Source organism: Martes martes, assembly GCF_963455335.1.
Source record: "Martes martes genome assembly, chromosome: 6".
NCBI classification, from domain to species: Eukaryota; Metazoa; Chordata; class Mammalia; order Carnivora; family Mustelidae; genus Martes; species Martes martes.
Window position 1 is genome coordinate 75,200,305 of NC_137893.1, and position 17,077 is coordinate 75,217,381.

Consider the following 17,077-nt stretch of genomic DNA (forward strand, 5'->3'; position numbering starts at 1 on the left):
CATAGGAAAAAAAATATCTGACAGCTCGAGACTCGGAAATCAAGAGATTTGAAGAGATCCCCTCCCACCACCCAAGCTTTTTCTTTTGAATGAATCCACTCTGCTTCTAAGATCCTTCACAAGGTGCTTGCTTGTGATTGACAAAAGAAAAGGCTAATTATAAGAAAAATGCGTTTTGCGATTTTCAAGGGTTTGGAGGATTCTATATTTTAGATACACATCAGGAAAATGTAATTTGTAGGGTACAAATAACCACAGGTAAATTTGGAGATGAGGCGTAACACACACATACATTTTCAGCGCACGGTACATTATCTGGCTATAGCACAAATAGCTAAGTGCCAGATTGTTGTCTTTGGGGAAGGAAGCAATATGTTGGTGACGAAAGGGTATTCTTGAAGATTTGTGGTTGTATTTTGGGAATTTCATCTCCTCTGCATCAAAATGCAACACTTATAAACGACTCATGCTGTGAGAAACTATTTAAAATTTATCTTTCCTTGAGGACCCAAAGCTTTCTTGTAGACAACTCAAATTCATTTAAAAATGTTCTGCGGCCTTCCCTGGTGCATTAAGGATGAGTCCTAATTTAATACATATATTTTAAATACACCGCACTGCATTTCTTAAACATCCAATGGGAGATAAAATGACGGCCTTGAAAATCCACAGTTTGGGATCGCCCTCTCGGTGTTCTTCACTGCATCCTACCTCAGTGAACGGAAGAGACAGCTTCCACGTGTTGGGGACAAATCAGACCTGTAGTTACAGTGAACATGTGCACAGACGGAGAGCAAGCTGGGGGCACAGCCGAGGCTGGTGCCTTCTTTTTTGCCACTTTAGACCACAAAAATTTAACACAGAAATTGCTACAGTTCCTTAAGGACAAACCCACTGCCTATTCATTTTTCCCACTAGGTACCTTGTTAAAGTAGGTATTATGCAGAACGGCTTGGGAGTCAGCTAAATAAATGAAACATATTCACGTTAACAAGTAATAATAATACTGGGGACACCGTAAACATCTTTCCCTTTTTGGTGCTCCTTGAGACTAGTCCTTTCAGCCAGCATCCTACTTTCTGGAAACAAGCGTGCAGATCCTAACGGCTCTCAATTATTCTCCAGTCCTGAGATTACGGACATGAAGGAACACCAAGTGGAGTAACATATCTGAAGCATTCCACATCTGAAGTGTCTTTGCAGTTAATAATAAAATTCTATACTGGTTCTAAGCATCACATGGCTTGTGACTTACAGAATTCATCTTGAAAGCAGAACTAAAACAGTAGGTTGTTCATACAGGAGCGCCCTACCACCCCACCCCACCGTGTCCCCTGCCCCAGCTTGCCATGATATGGGGCTTATTTTTGCAGACCTCAGGAATTCTGGCCATATTCTTTCAGACCTAGACCCTGCCCATATGTGGCATAGACAGTGCAACTAAGTACTGCCCTTTTTAAAACCCCCTTGATCGTATGAATAGAAAGCAAAATCTATGATTTGTAACTCTGCACACTGACTGCTTATGCATGCCAATTTAAGGAGATGGTACAGAACAGTAATTAAAATCCCAGTGTATGAAGTCACACTTCCGGATTTCAAATCTGGGCTCTAACACGTCCAAGCTGTATGAGTTAGAGAACATTGGGTAACTACTCTGTCATTCAGTGTCCTCATTTGTAAAACAGAAATAATATTATCTTCCTCAGGATTTCATTTTATTTATTAAATAACACAATTTTGTAGTGTATAACATGGTATCTGGCATTAAAAAAAAAAACACTAAAATACTATTGTTATTGTCCCCCTCAATGTGAGTTAGTTCTAATCAGCATTCTAGCATTCAAAAACTCCCACCGGGATGGAGATACGTAATCTCATCAGTTCTGCTTGCATACCCATGGGCATGGTTCTTCTCAGCGATCCTCCCTGGAAAGATGACACATGTCAAATTCATCTTCACCTTCTGCTGATATATGTTGTCCTGCACATGACCTCGGGGCTGGTGTAGGGGTAAAATGGTGAATTCTTCCTTCCACACTTAATTTTTCTGATCTTAATTTCCGTGTCTACAAAATGAGTTAAAAATAATGGTATCTGGGTGCCTAGGTGGCTCAATCGGTTAAGCATCCGCCTTTGGCTCAGGTCAAGATCCCAGGGTCCTGGGATCAAGCCCCACATCAAGCTCCCCGCTCAGTGGGGAGTCTGTTTCTTGCTCTCCCTCTGCCCCTTTTTCCCGCCCCCAACCCCACCCCTGCCTCATGTGTGCACACACGTGAGTGTGCTCCCTGTTTCTCTCTCCCTCACCCTCTCACTCACTCTCAAATAAATAAATAAAATCTTAAAAAAAAAATGGTATCTATCCCATAGTATTGCTAAAAGAATTCAATAAGATAATGCATGCAAAGTTCTTGGCCACTAAAAGCAACAGCCAACATTTATTTAGTATTTATCATGTGCTAGGAACTGTTTTAAAGCATTTTGCATGCATTAACTCATTAAATCCTCAACACAATCCTACAATATAGGTACTATTATTATTCTTACTTTAAGTTTCGGAACATCAAGGCCCAGAGGGATCAAGTAAACCTGTCCAGGGTCATATTAATAGTGAGTGAGAAGAATAACAGAATTAAAATTCAGGCAGTTTGCTTGGATTCTGGAATCCTAACTATAACATCTGTTGCCTCTCAGTAGTAAGTGCTTGTCGTGTATTTGCTATTACTATGGTAATCAATAAATACGTGTTGAAATATTTAGCAAATCGATATTTGCCGAAGCACTTATTTATTATTTACTGCATCTCACTAAGAATCAAATCTTGTCACAGGCCACAAAAATGGACTCCCCTGCTTATAAGTTTTTTGAAGAAACTTCTCAGATTCTACGCACCCAAAGTAAAGAAAACAAGAACTATATTAGGGCAAATAATTCAAAACAGTTTCCAATATACTCTAATATCTATCATTTGTATGATTAGATTTTACAAGAATTTTAATTAAAATAACAGTATAAGATTTGCTGCAAATGACTAATTATGGATGCAATACTCCCTATGTTAACACTTTTGGAGGGAAAATAAAACTACAGGAGGTAGCTTTGAAGGTAGTAAGAATACTCTTAATAAAAAATTTTAAAAAATTATTAATTAAAATATGTAACACCTACCTCCCATAGTTTGAGGTTTATGATTATAGTCCCTGAAATATCCAAAACAAGTATTTTCCTTGAGTAATACGATCCCTACACCATAAGAGACTTAGTCTGTTGCTATTTGGCATGGAGAGAGGGATTATTTTATTGTTTTCTAACAAAATAACATACTTTGTTTACAAAGCAAGACTTTGTCTTCCATGCAATACTAAGGAAAAAGGATATAACTGTATTCAGTTTTCTACGGCTTCATTCCTTGCCTCATTTTCTGTTCTGATCCTTGTTTATTTTCATTCACCTGTTTCTAATTTGGATTATTTTGCTGTGTTTTTTTATACATGTATAAACTGCTGTAAGTTCTTCCTGGAACAAGATGGTATAAATAAATGTCCTGTGAACAAGGTATAATTATAATGGACGTTATACATGACATTTTCACTTTAATAGAATTTGGAAACAGGTAAGATTTATCTGACATTTATAACTTAATGTCATTTACAGACCTCTGAGAATCCTCCTGAGTAGACTGTCTGAATATAAAAATAATTACTGTAGTAGGCTGAATAATGACCCCCAAAGTATCAGGTCCCCATCCTTGGAACCTGTAAATGTTTCTTTATATGGGAAAGGGGTCTTTGCAGATGTGATTATTTAAGGATCTTAGGAAATGGAGATTATCCTGGACTATTCGGATGAGCTCTAAATGAAATCGCAAGCATTCTTATAAAAGACAGAGATCTGACAGAGAATGCAATGTGACCCCCAATGCAGTGATGTGGCCAACGAACACCAGCAGCCACCAGAAGCTGGAAGAGGCAAGGAATCAATTCTTAGAGCCTCTAGAGGAACAAAGCCCACCTCACAGTTCAGTTGTGGTCCAGTGATAGTGATTTTGGACTTCCAGGCTTCAGAATTGTGAGGATAAATTTCTGTTCTTTTAAGCCACTAAATTTGTAGTAATCTGCTACAGCAGTCATAGGAAACTAATACAGTTATTTTTGAAAATTATTTTTAGAGCAGGGGAGGGGCAAAGGGAGAGAGAGAGAGTCTTAAGCAGGCTCTGCATGGAGAACAGAGCCCTCCTCTGGCTCAGTCTCAGAACCCTGAGATCATGACCTGAGCCGAAATCAAGAGGCAGAAGCTAAAGTGACTGAGTCACCCAGGCACCCCAAAATTAATACAATTATTAATCTAAATAGATGCAAGTGTTAAGTGAAAAAATTTTCCTTTTAACATTAAAGACACTCGGAAAGGCAAAAACAAAGTTATTTCCTAAAGTAATGAAATCTTGAAAGGTAGTTTAAAAAGATCAGGAATTTTTATTTCAAAGGATTGTCATATGTTTCACAAAAATGCTACATTCCTAACCAAAGCCTCTCTCTAATACATCATTTTTATTAATGCAAAATTCTCTAGTACCAGGAAAGCAACTGAGAACGCTGGCTTCCTGCAGGCTTGTCATTCCACACTGTTCTCCAGCTCCTTCTCATCGGATCATTCTGTGCATAATCCCACCTTTACGTTTTCTGTTCTGTCAGCTTCCCAGAATATCTTCTTATTCTGCTGGAAGTAATCTATTATCTTAAAAAGTCAAGGTACATATTTGCAGAATTTCACTTATGGAAAAATATCTAAAAGACCCTGCTGCTGCATTTACCGAGCTATCCATACAAACCATGTTTAAGCACCTGCAGATCTCCTAGAAAGTACAAGGGAACATCCCAGCGGCACTGCCTACTTCATCTCACTCAATTTTGCTTGTTTCTAGATCAAGAGGCAACAAGATAAGCCATCCCCACTCGAGATAATTCTAAAATAAACTGTGCCGATGATAGAAACTTGCACTTAGGAAACCAGATGAGTCTCTAAGAATCTAAGAGGCAATTCATTTGACCAGAAACATGTGTCAAGCAGTAATATTTTCCCATTCATCTAAACTTATAAACATTTTATGAAAAGTTTTCTTAAAGAACTTAATAGGTCTGCTGCTTAAATGACCAAAAAAGTCTGAAAGTGAAGAACTCCAAGTAATGGGAAAATGAGGATTTAAGAGGCAAATATCATCCATCTAGTTGTAAAAGTATAAAGTTAGAGTCATATTCATACCCATCCTTACAGACCCATTCCAAAATTAGCTGATTTTTCATCCTAAGTAGTTCTTAAACCTGTTCATTTCTCTCCTCCCCAGCTGACCATCACCCTAGTCCTGATCACCAGAGGGTAACTTCACTTGCCCTTTAACTTGGGCTCCTTACCCCTTCAGATTCCACCCACTCATGAGAGGGAAGAAAGAGTGGCAAAGAGGGTAGGGGGGAGATAAATGGGGACTTCAGTTTTATTTTTCCTCTAAAAGTGGCAGGCCTTGAGTGGGAATGGGCTCAATGGATAACCAATTACTTGGGAAGCTTTCAAATATACCCATGCCCAGGTCCCAATCATTCCATTTCAACTGATCTGGGATCGGTATTTAACATTCTGCAAATAAATAATTCTTATCTGCAAGGCAGGCTGGAAAGCTCGTGTTGTTCCCACCAGCTTCAGGACAGGAGAGAAGGCTTCCAGACCAAGCACTGCCTTTGAATTTGACCAACAACCCCTGCCCTTGGTTGAATTCTCCTTTCCTATTTAGATAATGGGGAATAAAAAACACTGGAAGCAGCAGCTTTATGGGCAGGATCTTGGCTGATGGAACACACCAGGATGGTTCGTACTGTTCAGGCAACTGTAATCCTGGCAGCAAACCTGCTGGGCAACTCCAGCCAGCCCCAAGCACCCACCAAATCCCTTTCATTCGGGAAAGGGTCTGGAACCTCTTCTTACCTTTATTTTGCCTTTTTTTTTTTTTTTTTTTGTTAAATTTCTATTTTAAAAGCCATCACAGTATTTCTTGCAGTGTGGAAGAAAGGTAGTGATGATTGTTTTAAAGGCTAAAGAGGGTTGAACTGCGCATCCATCCCTCCTTGGTGGTGTTCCCAATGTAGACTCCGCAGTCATTGTCCTTCCTTACCAGACTCCAGCTAGACATCCGCCCACCTCTGCTTCTCTCTCCACGTACTCCCCTTTTCACACAGTTCCATACGGATTCCCTACCCCTGGTCCGAGTATGACCCCAAGACCCGAGGCTGCAGTTGGGGACGCCGCCGCCGCGGGCTCGTACAGCGGGCGACCCCAGGAGCGGGGATCGAGGCGGCCGGACTGCGGCGCGGGACCCTGCGCGCCCCGCCCGGCGGGGAGGCAGAGGTTGCTCCCCGACCTGGGAAACGGGGGGCACACGCGTCTATAGCTTAGAGATCCCCGGGCGGGTAACGCTCTCCCGCCTCAGAAGGCAAGTCCGGGCTGGGCAAGACCCTGGCGCAGCCGCGAGCCCCGGGTCTCCGCGCAGCCCCCACCCCAGCGCGCGCCGCCCAGCTCGAACTTGGGACGGGACGCCAGCCCACGGCTCAGGCCAAGAGGAGTCGCGCTCCCTTCCTGTTCCCCCAAGGGCAAGGGGAACGCCTCGCGGATTCCAGACCCTGCACAACAGGTCCTTCGGGCACTCGCGAGGTTGGGAAAGCGGGGGAGGGGGAGGGGGCACTGGCTGGGAAAAGAAGTCGAGCACTCTGTGGGCGCATTTCCAGCGGAGAGACCTCTCCACTTAGCATCTCTGCTGGCCCCAGCCTCACAGCAAATCCCGAGTTTGGGGAGCAGTGATTTATCGCGCAGGCACGGGCGGGAGCGGAGAGTGGCGGACGTGTGAGATGGCACCCATCCGCTCCGTCCGAGAGCAAAGTTACGTGGTGCCGGCAAAGCGCCTCTCTGAGCGCCAGGACGCGACCCTCAGGGCGATGGGCGACCACTCACCTTGTGCCTGCGCCTCCATGGTGGCCGTCTTCGGACTCCGCGCGGCGGGGCTCCCAGGCGCTTCCAGAGAAGCAGGCGACGGTGCCCGGGCTCGGAACGCAGCTGGCCCCGCCGCCCGCGCCCGCCCTCCCCTGCGCACTTGTAGCGAGCGCTGCGTGGAAGGGGTGGGGGACCGGGGGCCGCCTGCACTGCCGCTGTGGTTAGCTCCGCGGCGTCCAGTCCACCTGGCCGGGACCACGCGGGGAAGGAGCCCGCCGCCGGGCGCCACCTGCCGGCAGCTCCGCGCGCGGCACCGAGGGCGCCCACCCCTGGCTGCGGGCGCCTTACTCAGGCACTGCCAATGCCCGACCAGGCTGAAGTGGGTCCTCAAGCCCAGGCGGCCAAGGGCAAATCCCCAGGAAGGGAGGAAAGAGGGTGGATTTGGATTTCCGACACAGAACCCTAGCTCCTGATGGAAATACGGAGTTTGGATCCTGGGACCCTCTGCACTCAATATTTTTGTTAAATGATCAATATATAACCTTGTTTTATGTGGGTTTCTGTTTAAAGATACCGTATTTAGGTATTGTTGACTCATGAACTTTGAGCTCAGGGCCGTCATCATTAGAACTGACACCTGAGTGAAACCCGGTGAGCTTATTGAACTGACCAACATTTCATGTGAGCCATTTTAAATAGCAAAATCAGCCCCCTCCCTGAAAAGCACAAAAATGGTGTATCTGTAATGTATGAAAAGGGCACTTGTTTACTGAAACAAGGGAGAGCTTAGCCTGGTTTGACCTCAGCTGGAAAGGTAGGCGCGCCTGCCAGCCCAAGTTTCCCCGGGCTCTGCCTAAGTCTGGAGTGACTTAATGAGGAAAATTCACATATACGGAGTGCGCAAATAATAAGCGTCAATTGTGGGTATATTCTCTAATTTGGAACCCGTAAGCCCTTCCTGTAGGGTGAAGCAGTCACATTTTCAGAGAAAAGACTAGAAACTGACAGTTTCTTTGCAAGCCTGACCTGGCAGTGTGACTAGAAAGCATGGCAGAGAAGAAAAATCAGTTCATGTCTCACCTTCTCAGGTCTTTAGCCTTACGTATCTCTTTCTCCTCACACCTACACACTCTCCATCCGTAAAAGGAGAGGTAGTATTTGTTTACATTTGCTCTTGAGTGGTTTGCCATTATTTTTTTCAGGTCCCCCCACCTTAAAATTGATGTTAAAGTCTGTCAGGGTCCTGTATCAAACCCAAACGCACCCCCCCCATTTCTTGCCAAAAAGCCTTATACAAATTCATAGATCAAAAGATTTATTGGGGGGCACCTGGGTGGCTCAAATGGTTAAGCATCTGACTCTAGATTTCAGCCCAGGTCATGATCTCAGGGTTGAGAGACAGAGGCTCAAGTGGGCTCTGCGCGGAGCATGGAGCCTGCTTAAGATTCTCCCTCTCTCCGTCTGCCCCTCCCCCCCCTTGCTCTCTGTCTCCCTCTCTCACACTCTCTCTCTAAAACAAATAAAATAAAATAAAAAGTTATCAAATAAGCAACTAACCAGTAGGTTCTATTTCATCCATACTCAAGTTACTGTCAAAGTTCAGACTAATAAACATTAATAGAGTCTTACATCTTTGTTTGAAAAACATATACCCATGATTTTCATGGCACATGTAAAAAACATGTCAGTGTTTTTTGTTATGTTAAAATGCCCCTGCTTTGTAATTGTCGACATAAAAATTGCTCTGCAGAACACCAAGCACAGGGGTTTATGTGGCTTCTGGTGATAGTGATCATTACCAAGTAATGAATCAGCACCACTGATTAAATCACTTTCAGATTTTATCCAGTTGTTCTGGTCCTCTCTACCCTGGAAATTAAGCACCAGGATAGGGTTGACTTCCAGCTGTAAAAAGGAGCTGAAAATAGTTAACGACTTTCCAGCTTGGGTCATCTAACCTTTATCTACATTAGGACTCATTTTTCTGATGTACAAAATTTTAAGCTACTACCCCCTTAGTGTATTTTATCATTTTTATAATAATAAAATATTGATAGTCATTCAGAAATAGTAATTGAATTTATTCTCTGTGCCAGGGACTGTGCTAGAGGCAAAGGATACAGGTCAAGGACATGATCCTTCCTCCCCAGGGAGTTCATGGTCTGGTGAAAAGGAGAGATAAGCAGATACTTTATAAAGTAGTGCAGTGGGAGGGAAGCCAGTGTGCTTGTAAGCAATGAGGAAGTTTCCCTAACTCAGACCCGTGAGGAGATAAAGGAAGGTTTCTGTGAGGATGTTTGCCTCAGTGGAGTCTTGAAGGAGGAAAGAATTAACAGGGTAGGCTGTGCTTGTCCCCAAATAATGGGTTAGCCAAGGGAGACTTCCATTTCCTTGTCACTTACAGTGGTGATTTTCCTTAACTTCTTAAAGCTTGGTAAAACAGCCATCCTGACCAGCAGCTTTTCCCCAGGGAACAAACACAATGGATGGGCATTTGATTAAGTCAGTGAAATCCTGGTTTGCCTCTCCAGAACTGATCTTTCTGCTGATGGAGTGAGAATCTTAAACGTCCAAAGGGAAGCTGTATTCAACAGTCTTTGCTTGAACTAGTTCCGGATCACTCCTTACATAAGGTGCTGAGGGGGCCTGTGGGCAGAGGAAGAGAAAGGGGAAGAGGAAGAAAGGACAGATCAAGTGTGCCACTCTGGCTTAGGAGCCTTATTACTACGCTGAAGGAGAGCATAGGCTCTGGGTCTCCATTATTAGATCTGAAAATCACTAGCTGTGTAACCTGAAGAAAGTTTCTCAGCTTCTCCGTGCCTGGGTTCTGCATTTTGTGACAAGATGCAATATGAGCTATTAATTGATGTCTTCTTCCCCTCCACGCCCCCTGGGGGCCTGTGTTTTCTGGAGCAGTGGTTCCCAGCCTTCTTATGTATCATCCCGCAACCAGGGGCTCCTGAGCATTCCTAATAGCCGGGCCTCACTCCCCAGATACTCTGATTTGATTTATTTTTTGGAAAGCTCTGTAGATAATATGAATACGCTGCCAAGATTGAGAAGGACTGTTTTAGAAAATGTCCACTGCAAAGATGAAAGGCACTAAATTCTTAGCTTTTAAATTTAAAAAGTTGCCACCCAGATCAACAGAAAATAATGAAAATGAAACATGAACAGGCAGAGCAAGGACTTTTTTTTTCTTTCTTTTTTTTCTTTCTCCCCCCCACCCCTGCTCCCTGCCTCCGGGGGAACTGGGGAGGGGAGAGAAGTTTGATGGAGAGTTTAGACATGGGTCTATCTATATGGGTGTCTCTTACCCTTCCCTTCCCTACCCTCATCAGGGCAAAGAAGACGGCCTTGACAGTCCCATTGAGAAATCTGATGGCCAGATAGTTTTGAGAAATGTTAGAGACAGAGTGGGTATCACTTTGAATTTCTCACCCTTTCAAGCGGGATAGGAAAATATCTGGGAGTTCCCTTGAGTACCATGGGGGGAGGGTGGATGTCAGGGGAGAGAGAACCAGCTAGTCAGCCACCATTTCCAGGAGACTGAAGAAAGAGAGGCTCCAGAAGGGAAGGAAGTAGTGCAGCAAAATCCCTTTGGCAGGTAAGAGGGCTGCCCTAGGGAGAGGAAGGGTCTGTGACCTTAACGCAGGGCATGTCCCCCTCGGCACTGCCGGCGTTTTTTTACTCGGTAATTCCCTGTTTTGTTGGAGGGTGTAGGAGAGAGTCCTCCAGCTCCCTCGCTGGCTGCCAATAGCAACTCCTCAGCGGTGACTCTCAAAATTGTCTCCAGACAATGCCAAGTCTCCTGAGGGCAAAGGGAGAGATGAGAACCACGGTGAGAACCAGGTGAGAACCACGGCTTTCACTTTCTTTTGAAGACACAGAATCATCATGAATGAAAATCACTACCCTGTGTACTACAGTGAGGCCGACAGTATAAGGGTACCCCCTGAGCTTCATCAGGAAGGCGCTTTTTGCCCCTCCTTTCTACATAGAAAAGTCTTGTCTCTTTCCGTTGTCATCCATCATTCCTAATTTACTGGCTAAGCAGAGGCATTGTCTAAGAAAGGACTAAGAGGGGCTTTACCTTATTCCTAAAGAGAAAGGAGAATGAGAGAAGGCAGAATGAATGATGTGGCTATTGCTCTGTAACTCTGTATAAGGAAAGTACTGGAAGTTTTTTCTGTTTTTGAGGTTAAGTCAATCCATTATAGGTTCTGCCCAAGCATGCACTTGACCTCGGAGTGACAGTGTTCTGAGCCCAAACTAATATCTTCAAGAGAAAGGCATCAAAGGGGATTGGGAAGCCATCACTTAGATGGGCCTTCAGGTTGGGACGAGACCAGCAGACAAAAGGAATCTGAGATGGAGGAAGAAGACGAGGCCTGCACCAGTCTTTTTGTGATTAGCATTTGGCTTTCTTAGGATCCAGAACCTAGAATTTGCAAAATTGGCTCTTTTCAGGCTACTTGCATTTCTTTGGTTTATCTTTTGGAATTTTTTTTTCCTGCTTAGTGTTTATTATGTTTCCTTTCAAAAATGTTCAACTCTTTCAGTAGCACTAAGGAAAGGAAGAAAAGGCATGTGTTGTCAACAGGGCTAGACCAGCACAGGACATGGCAGGAGTGATGGAAACAAGAGAACTCCCAGAGAGACGCACAAAGGGACAGAAAGAAAAGATGACGGCCTCTACCATGCAGTCTACTCCCTCACCCCTCGGTTTGCTCATTCTTTAGAGGATTTTTGACTTATTTATTCAAAGGTGCAATTTCCTTGCAGCTTGTGGCTAATTAGCGGGCTCTTGTGGTTAGCAGCTGTGTTTCCAGGGCTGCCCTTGTCAGAGCTTGACCTCTAGATAAATGGATATTACCACACTATTCTTATAAAGCAAAAACAGATAGTCAGGTGTCGTCCAATTCTTTCTCAGACACAATGTATACTTCTGGCTCCATTGTTTATGAGTGACATTGAAAAATTAGAGAAAGGTTAAGTAGAACATCTTAAAGATTTTTTTAAAAGATTTTATTTATTTATTTGACAGAGATCACAAGTAGGTGGAGAGGCAGGCAGAGAGAGAGAGAGGAGGAAGCAGGCTCCCTGCTAAGCAGAGAGCCCGATGCAGGGCTCAATCCCAGGACCCTGAGATCATGACCTGAGCTGAAGGCAGAGGCTTTAACCCAGGCACCCCTCAAACATTATTGATAAGGTCCTTAGGGATAGTGCCTCCTGGCTCATTTACTCTGGTAAGCAGAAGTCTAGGTGATACCTTGACAGCACACACACCTATTGTATATGGTTACAGGACAGATCACAAGCAACACTGCAAAAGACAAAGGACTGTTTAGTTGGCCACAATAGTTACTTTCCAAGATTTCAAAGTGACTTTTACACTCTGAACGAATCTAAACTGGGTCTTAAATAAATGCAACGGACAATACAAACCGATCACAACAACCGTGCCAGAGGTCAGTATGATTTCCCGAAGGAAGCTGTGGTACACCAGCTTATGTCCAATTCCAGGACCTGGCTTGGTAGGTGTTCATGTCTCAATTATGCTCCAATCAGAAAGCTCTGCGAGGGATGTGAATAAGTGAATAATGTTAACATTTGGTTTTGCAATCTATAACATGGAATGGAACGATTTAAATTTGAATTTGAAAAAAGGCATATTGCCCAACATTCCCACATATTTGTGGAAGAAGGGAAAAATAAGCCCATAATTAATAAGTAGTCAAAAGGACCATTTTGGAACTATTCTAATGTTTTAATATTTAATATTCCACTATTGAAACTTGTCAGTGAAGACTAGCAGGGAACATGCACTCATAGAATTGTGCAGAGAAAAACATTTTCATGAGATTTCCTCTTAGAAGCCGTTGCTTTTGGTAGTCAATCCTCCTTATCTGTGAGGGGAAACCTATTTCTCTAGAGAACTTTCCTGCAATAAGTTGAAGCAAATTGTATGGGAAAAATTAGTAAGTCAAGCCCATCCCATGAAGTATTAAGTCATAACTAACTCGGGAATTATCTACATTTTACGTTCACTAATTCCAAACACATATTCTATGTTAAGAAAAAATCTGTACATTTTACTTTATTTTAAAAGATTTCATTTATTTATTTATTTTAGAGAGGGAAAGAGAGAGTGCACGCATGAGGGGAGGAACAGAGGGGGAGGTAGAGGGAGAGAATCTTGAGCAGACCCCAGACTGAGCAACTAGCCCCATGCAGGGCTTGGAGCTGGATTTTACCACCCTGAGATCATGACCTGAACAGGAACTAAGCATCTGGCCCTCAACCAACTGAGTCAGGTGCCCCAGTAAATTTTATTTTATTGCTCATGTATACGGGGTTGTTATAAGTTAATTTCAAAGCTGAAAAAAGTTGTTTGAGTATGAAATAATCATGTTTTATTGTGAATATCTGTGAAATGGTTTTTGTATATTTTTACTTTTTTAAAAGATTTTATATGCATGAGAGAGAGAGAGAAAGAGAGAGATCAGGAGCAGAGGGGAGGGGTAGACAGAGAAGCAGACCCCTTCTGAACAAGGAGCCTAATGTGGGACACGATCCCAGGACCCTGGGATCATGACCTGAGCTGAAGGCCAATGCTTAAGCAACTGAGCCACCCAGGGCCCGGTTTTTAGTACATTTTTAAAAGTTCATCTTTAAAATTTAAAAAATCCAAGCTTTTTTTAAAATAATATTTAAAGTTTCTGATTAGGAACTTTGAAAATTTCAACTTATACAGTTTTTCCACCTCATGCATCAAAATTAATTCAATGGAAATTAAAATACCAAATATTTTTAAGCCAAGAAAAACCAGAAGAAAGTTATCATTGGCTATTCATTAACTTGCGAGGTTTGAGGACTACTTTCAAAGTTCAGATGTGAAAGAGAATAATTATAAGGAAAAAGATGAACATATTCGGCTTCAAAAATGAAAACTTCTACCCATCAAAAATAACCCAAATTAGCAAACTGGAAATTAACAAGAAGAACAATAGGAAAAGGGATGAAATGTTGAGACTTGAAGAGACCTATATAGCTATAACCTTGATATCAAAACCCAACAGGAAAGTCCTAGGAAAGAATATTGTGCAAAATTATTACTATCTGTGCAAAAGTTCTAAATAAAAGGGAGGCAAATAAAATTCAATGGTGTATTAAGTGTGTGTGTGTGTGTGTGTGGCAGTGTATAATACTTTGCCAATCAAGATTGAACAAAGAAATCCATGGATAATTGAACTTCAGAAAATATAATAAGGAAGCCAGTGGAGTATTGTAGCTAGCTTATACTGGCTTGTGAGAGCGACTCAAATTTTCAGGAAATAGGAAAGGATGTTATTCAGGAAAAAGGAAAATGAATCAAGATGATAGGTGAGAAATGTAGAATAGAATGAAAAATAGTAAGAGTAGTAAAGCACAATAAATATTGACTGTATACTACAATAAGAAGTAATGTTCTGCAGGGTTTAGCATACATCTGGAATTTTAAAATACTGCACAATTATATGTATGTCAGGAGTTTCAACGTTCTAAGTTTCTTAACATTGTCTGAGAAGAGAGGAAATCAGCATCGAACATAAGAATTTTATAAGTTAAGGATGAATAATTTAGTCACCTACAAATCAAGACAAGTAGATATTAGCCCAAGAAAATGAAAAGGTAATTCAAGAAGAGCAAATAAAAATGCCCAAGAAACCAATAAAAAATATTCAAATTCACTGGAAATCAAAGAGATTACCATCACCATCACCATCAAGAAACTATGGCACCTACACCAACACCTACCAGTTGTGTTGGAAAGAGAAAGAGCACTATGAACCCGCACCCGATGCTGGGTGAGTTTAAATTTGCATGGCAGCATTCGTGAACAATTTGGTCATATCTAGTAAAGTTGCTTCAACCCTTCAAATGGAACCTCATAAAGTAAAACATGAGCTTTAATCATCAAATCCATACCTAGATCTACACCTTGAACCTGGAAAAAACCTTGTCCATATGCATAGGTAGACATGCATAGATGCTCATTGCTGTGTTCATTGTAACAGCAAAATTTTGTAAACAGCCTTAAAATCCACCGACGGGACACTGAGTAAATAAATGTATATTTGTATGAAATTAAATATATATATATATATATATACACACACACACATACATACGTATATGTGTAAGTATTTGGAGCTACACAATATGGTCAAATCTCAAAAATATAATGCTGAGCAAAAAAGCAACTTGCCAAATAGATACTGTAATCTCTCTCTCTCTCTCCTTTTTTCTTTCTTTTAAAGACAGGCAGACTGAAAAAAAAATAATAAGAAGAAATAAAAGGCAGAATGTCACATGCAACTCCTCATTTGGATGTGTCTAGAATCTTGGAAGCTTGACCTCTCTACACTCTCCTACAAATGGACGGTGAGAGCTTGTTTGGAAGTTCTAGTGGGGAGGGGAGCACAGCTGCTCCTATAACCTTGACCGCTGATCCATCCTCTATGGGGGAAGGTGGTTGTCTTCCACCCAGTGGGTATATTCAAGAGGGATGGGCATGGACCGGTGAGGGAAAGGAAAGGACGCCTAACCAGCCAGTTCAGCGGAATCAAAGCAGGCCATCGATGGGGTAACAGGTGTCACAGCCAATCGCCTCACATCCATTAATCTCTTTTCTTTGAAGTTTGAAAATGTGCAAAACAGTGCTCTGTAGGATTGATGGATAAAGGCATATTGAAAGGGGTAAAATAAGTCTAGGAATAAAATGTAGAAAATTCAGGGTAACATGGAGGAAGGGAAGGGAAAGGGGTCAGTTAGAGGTACATGGGGCTTCAGTAATTTCTGTAATGTGTTATTAAAAACATTTGACACAGCATCGGTAAAAACGTATGAATTTGATAGAACTGGATGGTAGACACAAGGGATCTGTATTATACTTTGCGCTTTTCACTGTTATTTTTATGTTACATATTAAATAAAAGTTTTCGAAAGAGGATGGCGGATCAGATGAGACGAGAGAGTTATGTGAAAATGGAAAGCAGTGGAGAGAACGAGAAATAGGTAGAATGTGAAAGAGTGAGATGTGGTATGGGGTTCTGTGTGGGCAAGAGGGAAGTGCAAGCTTCTTGGCCTCTCCCAGATTTCAGACTTCCAAGACTGGATGCAGGGCGGTATCATTCATGCAGACTAGAACAAACATCAAGCCACAATTTCATGTTTTCTAACTGTACGGTCCTGCTTGCTAACCCAAAGCCAACGTCCCGTGAGGCGGCTGATAAATCGATGTAATCCTTTCGATAGTTAACATTGACCTGGTGCCCACTTAGGAAAATCTACCCTAAAATCCTTTCTAAGCACAGAAACCAGTTTATGCATAAACATATATCTATGGAAAGTTATAAAAATTTGCAAAAACCCAACAGTCCCAACTGTTGGATAATTATTAAATAAGTTGATATATACTTAGGAAACATGAAATATAATTTAAAATTATAATTCCAAAGAATGGGTAATAAATAAAACTATAAAGTACATGAAAAGAATATGATATTCTTTCTCCATTCTTTTGTTTTGGTTCTCTAAGCAAAAAGCTAGGGTAAAAATTATGAACAAAAGTGTAATCCAACATGTTTAAAGGCGGGAAAACTATGTTTTTAAGCAACTGAAGGAAATCCATGTTAATCATGATTGTGTTATGAGACTAGGAGTGCTCTGGGTTCTGTGTTTTTCCAGTTGTGCTTTAATGAACACATATTCGTTTCTCAATGAATAAAAAAACATGTAATTTAAAAATTACATTAAGGAAAGGCGCAGGTGTCATATAGGTTTGGGTTAAATATATCATATAATTTATGTATCCATTTTCCCTTCAAATGTCATTTGAGTTGTTTCCCATTTTTGCTTATCATAAATCAGGGCTACTATGTACATTTTTTGTAAATTTATTTGGTGTAATTATATAACGTTGTTAAAGTGTACACTCAGGGTAGAAGGACATCAAATATTCAATTTGATGATAAAACTCTGAATTATTTGGGGTGCTGGATGGCTCAGTCAGTTAAGTGGGGAACTCTTGGTTTCCTCTCAGGTCAAGATCCCAGGGTTG

General features: G+C 42.0%; 1 protein-coding gene across 1 annotated transcript in view; it reads right to left on the reverse strand.

Moving 5' to 3' along the window:
- TPD52L1 (TPD52 like 1) overlaps positions 1-7,204 on the reverse strand; it is a 97,801-nt gene extending 90,597 nt beyond the window's left edge. The window contains exon 1 of the mRNA XM_080806855.1: positions 6,994-7,204. Coding sequence (XP_080662981.1) covers positions 6,994-7,012 — 19 coding nt within the window. The 5' untranslated portion in view covers positions 7,013-7,204. The remainder of the gene's footprint in view (positions 1-6,993) is intronic.
- Positions 7,205-17,077: the final 9,873 nt, after the last annotated feature.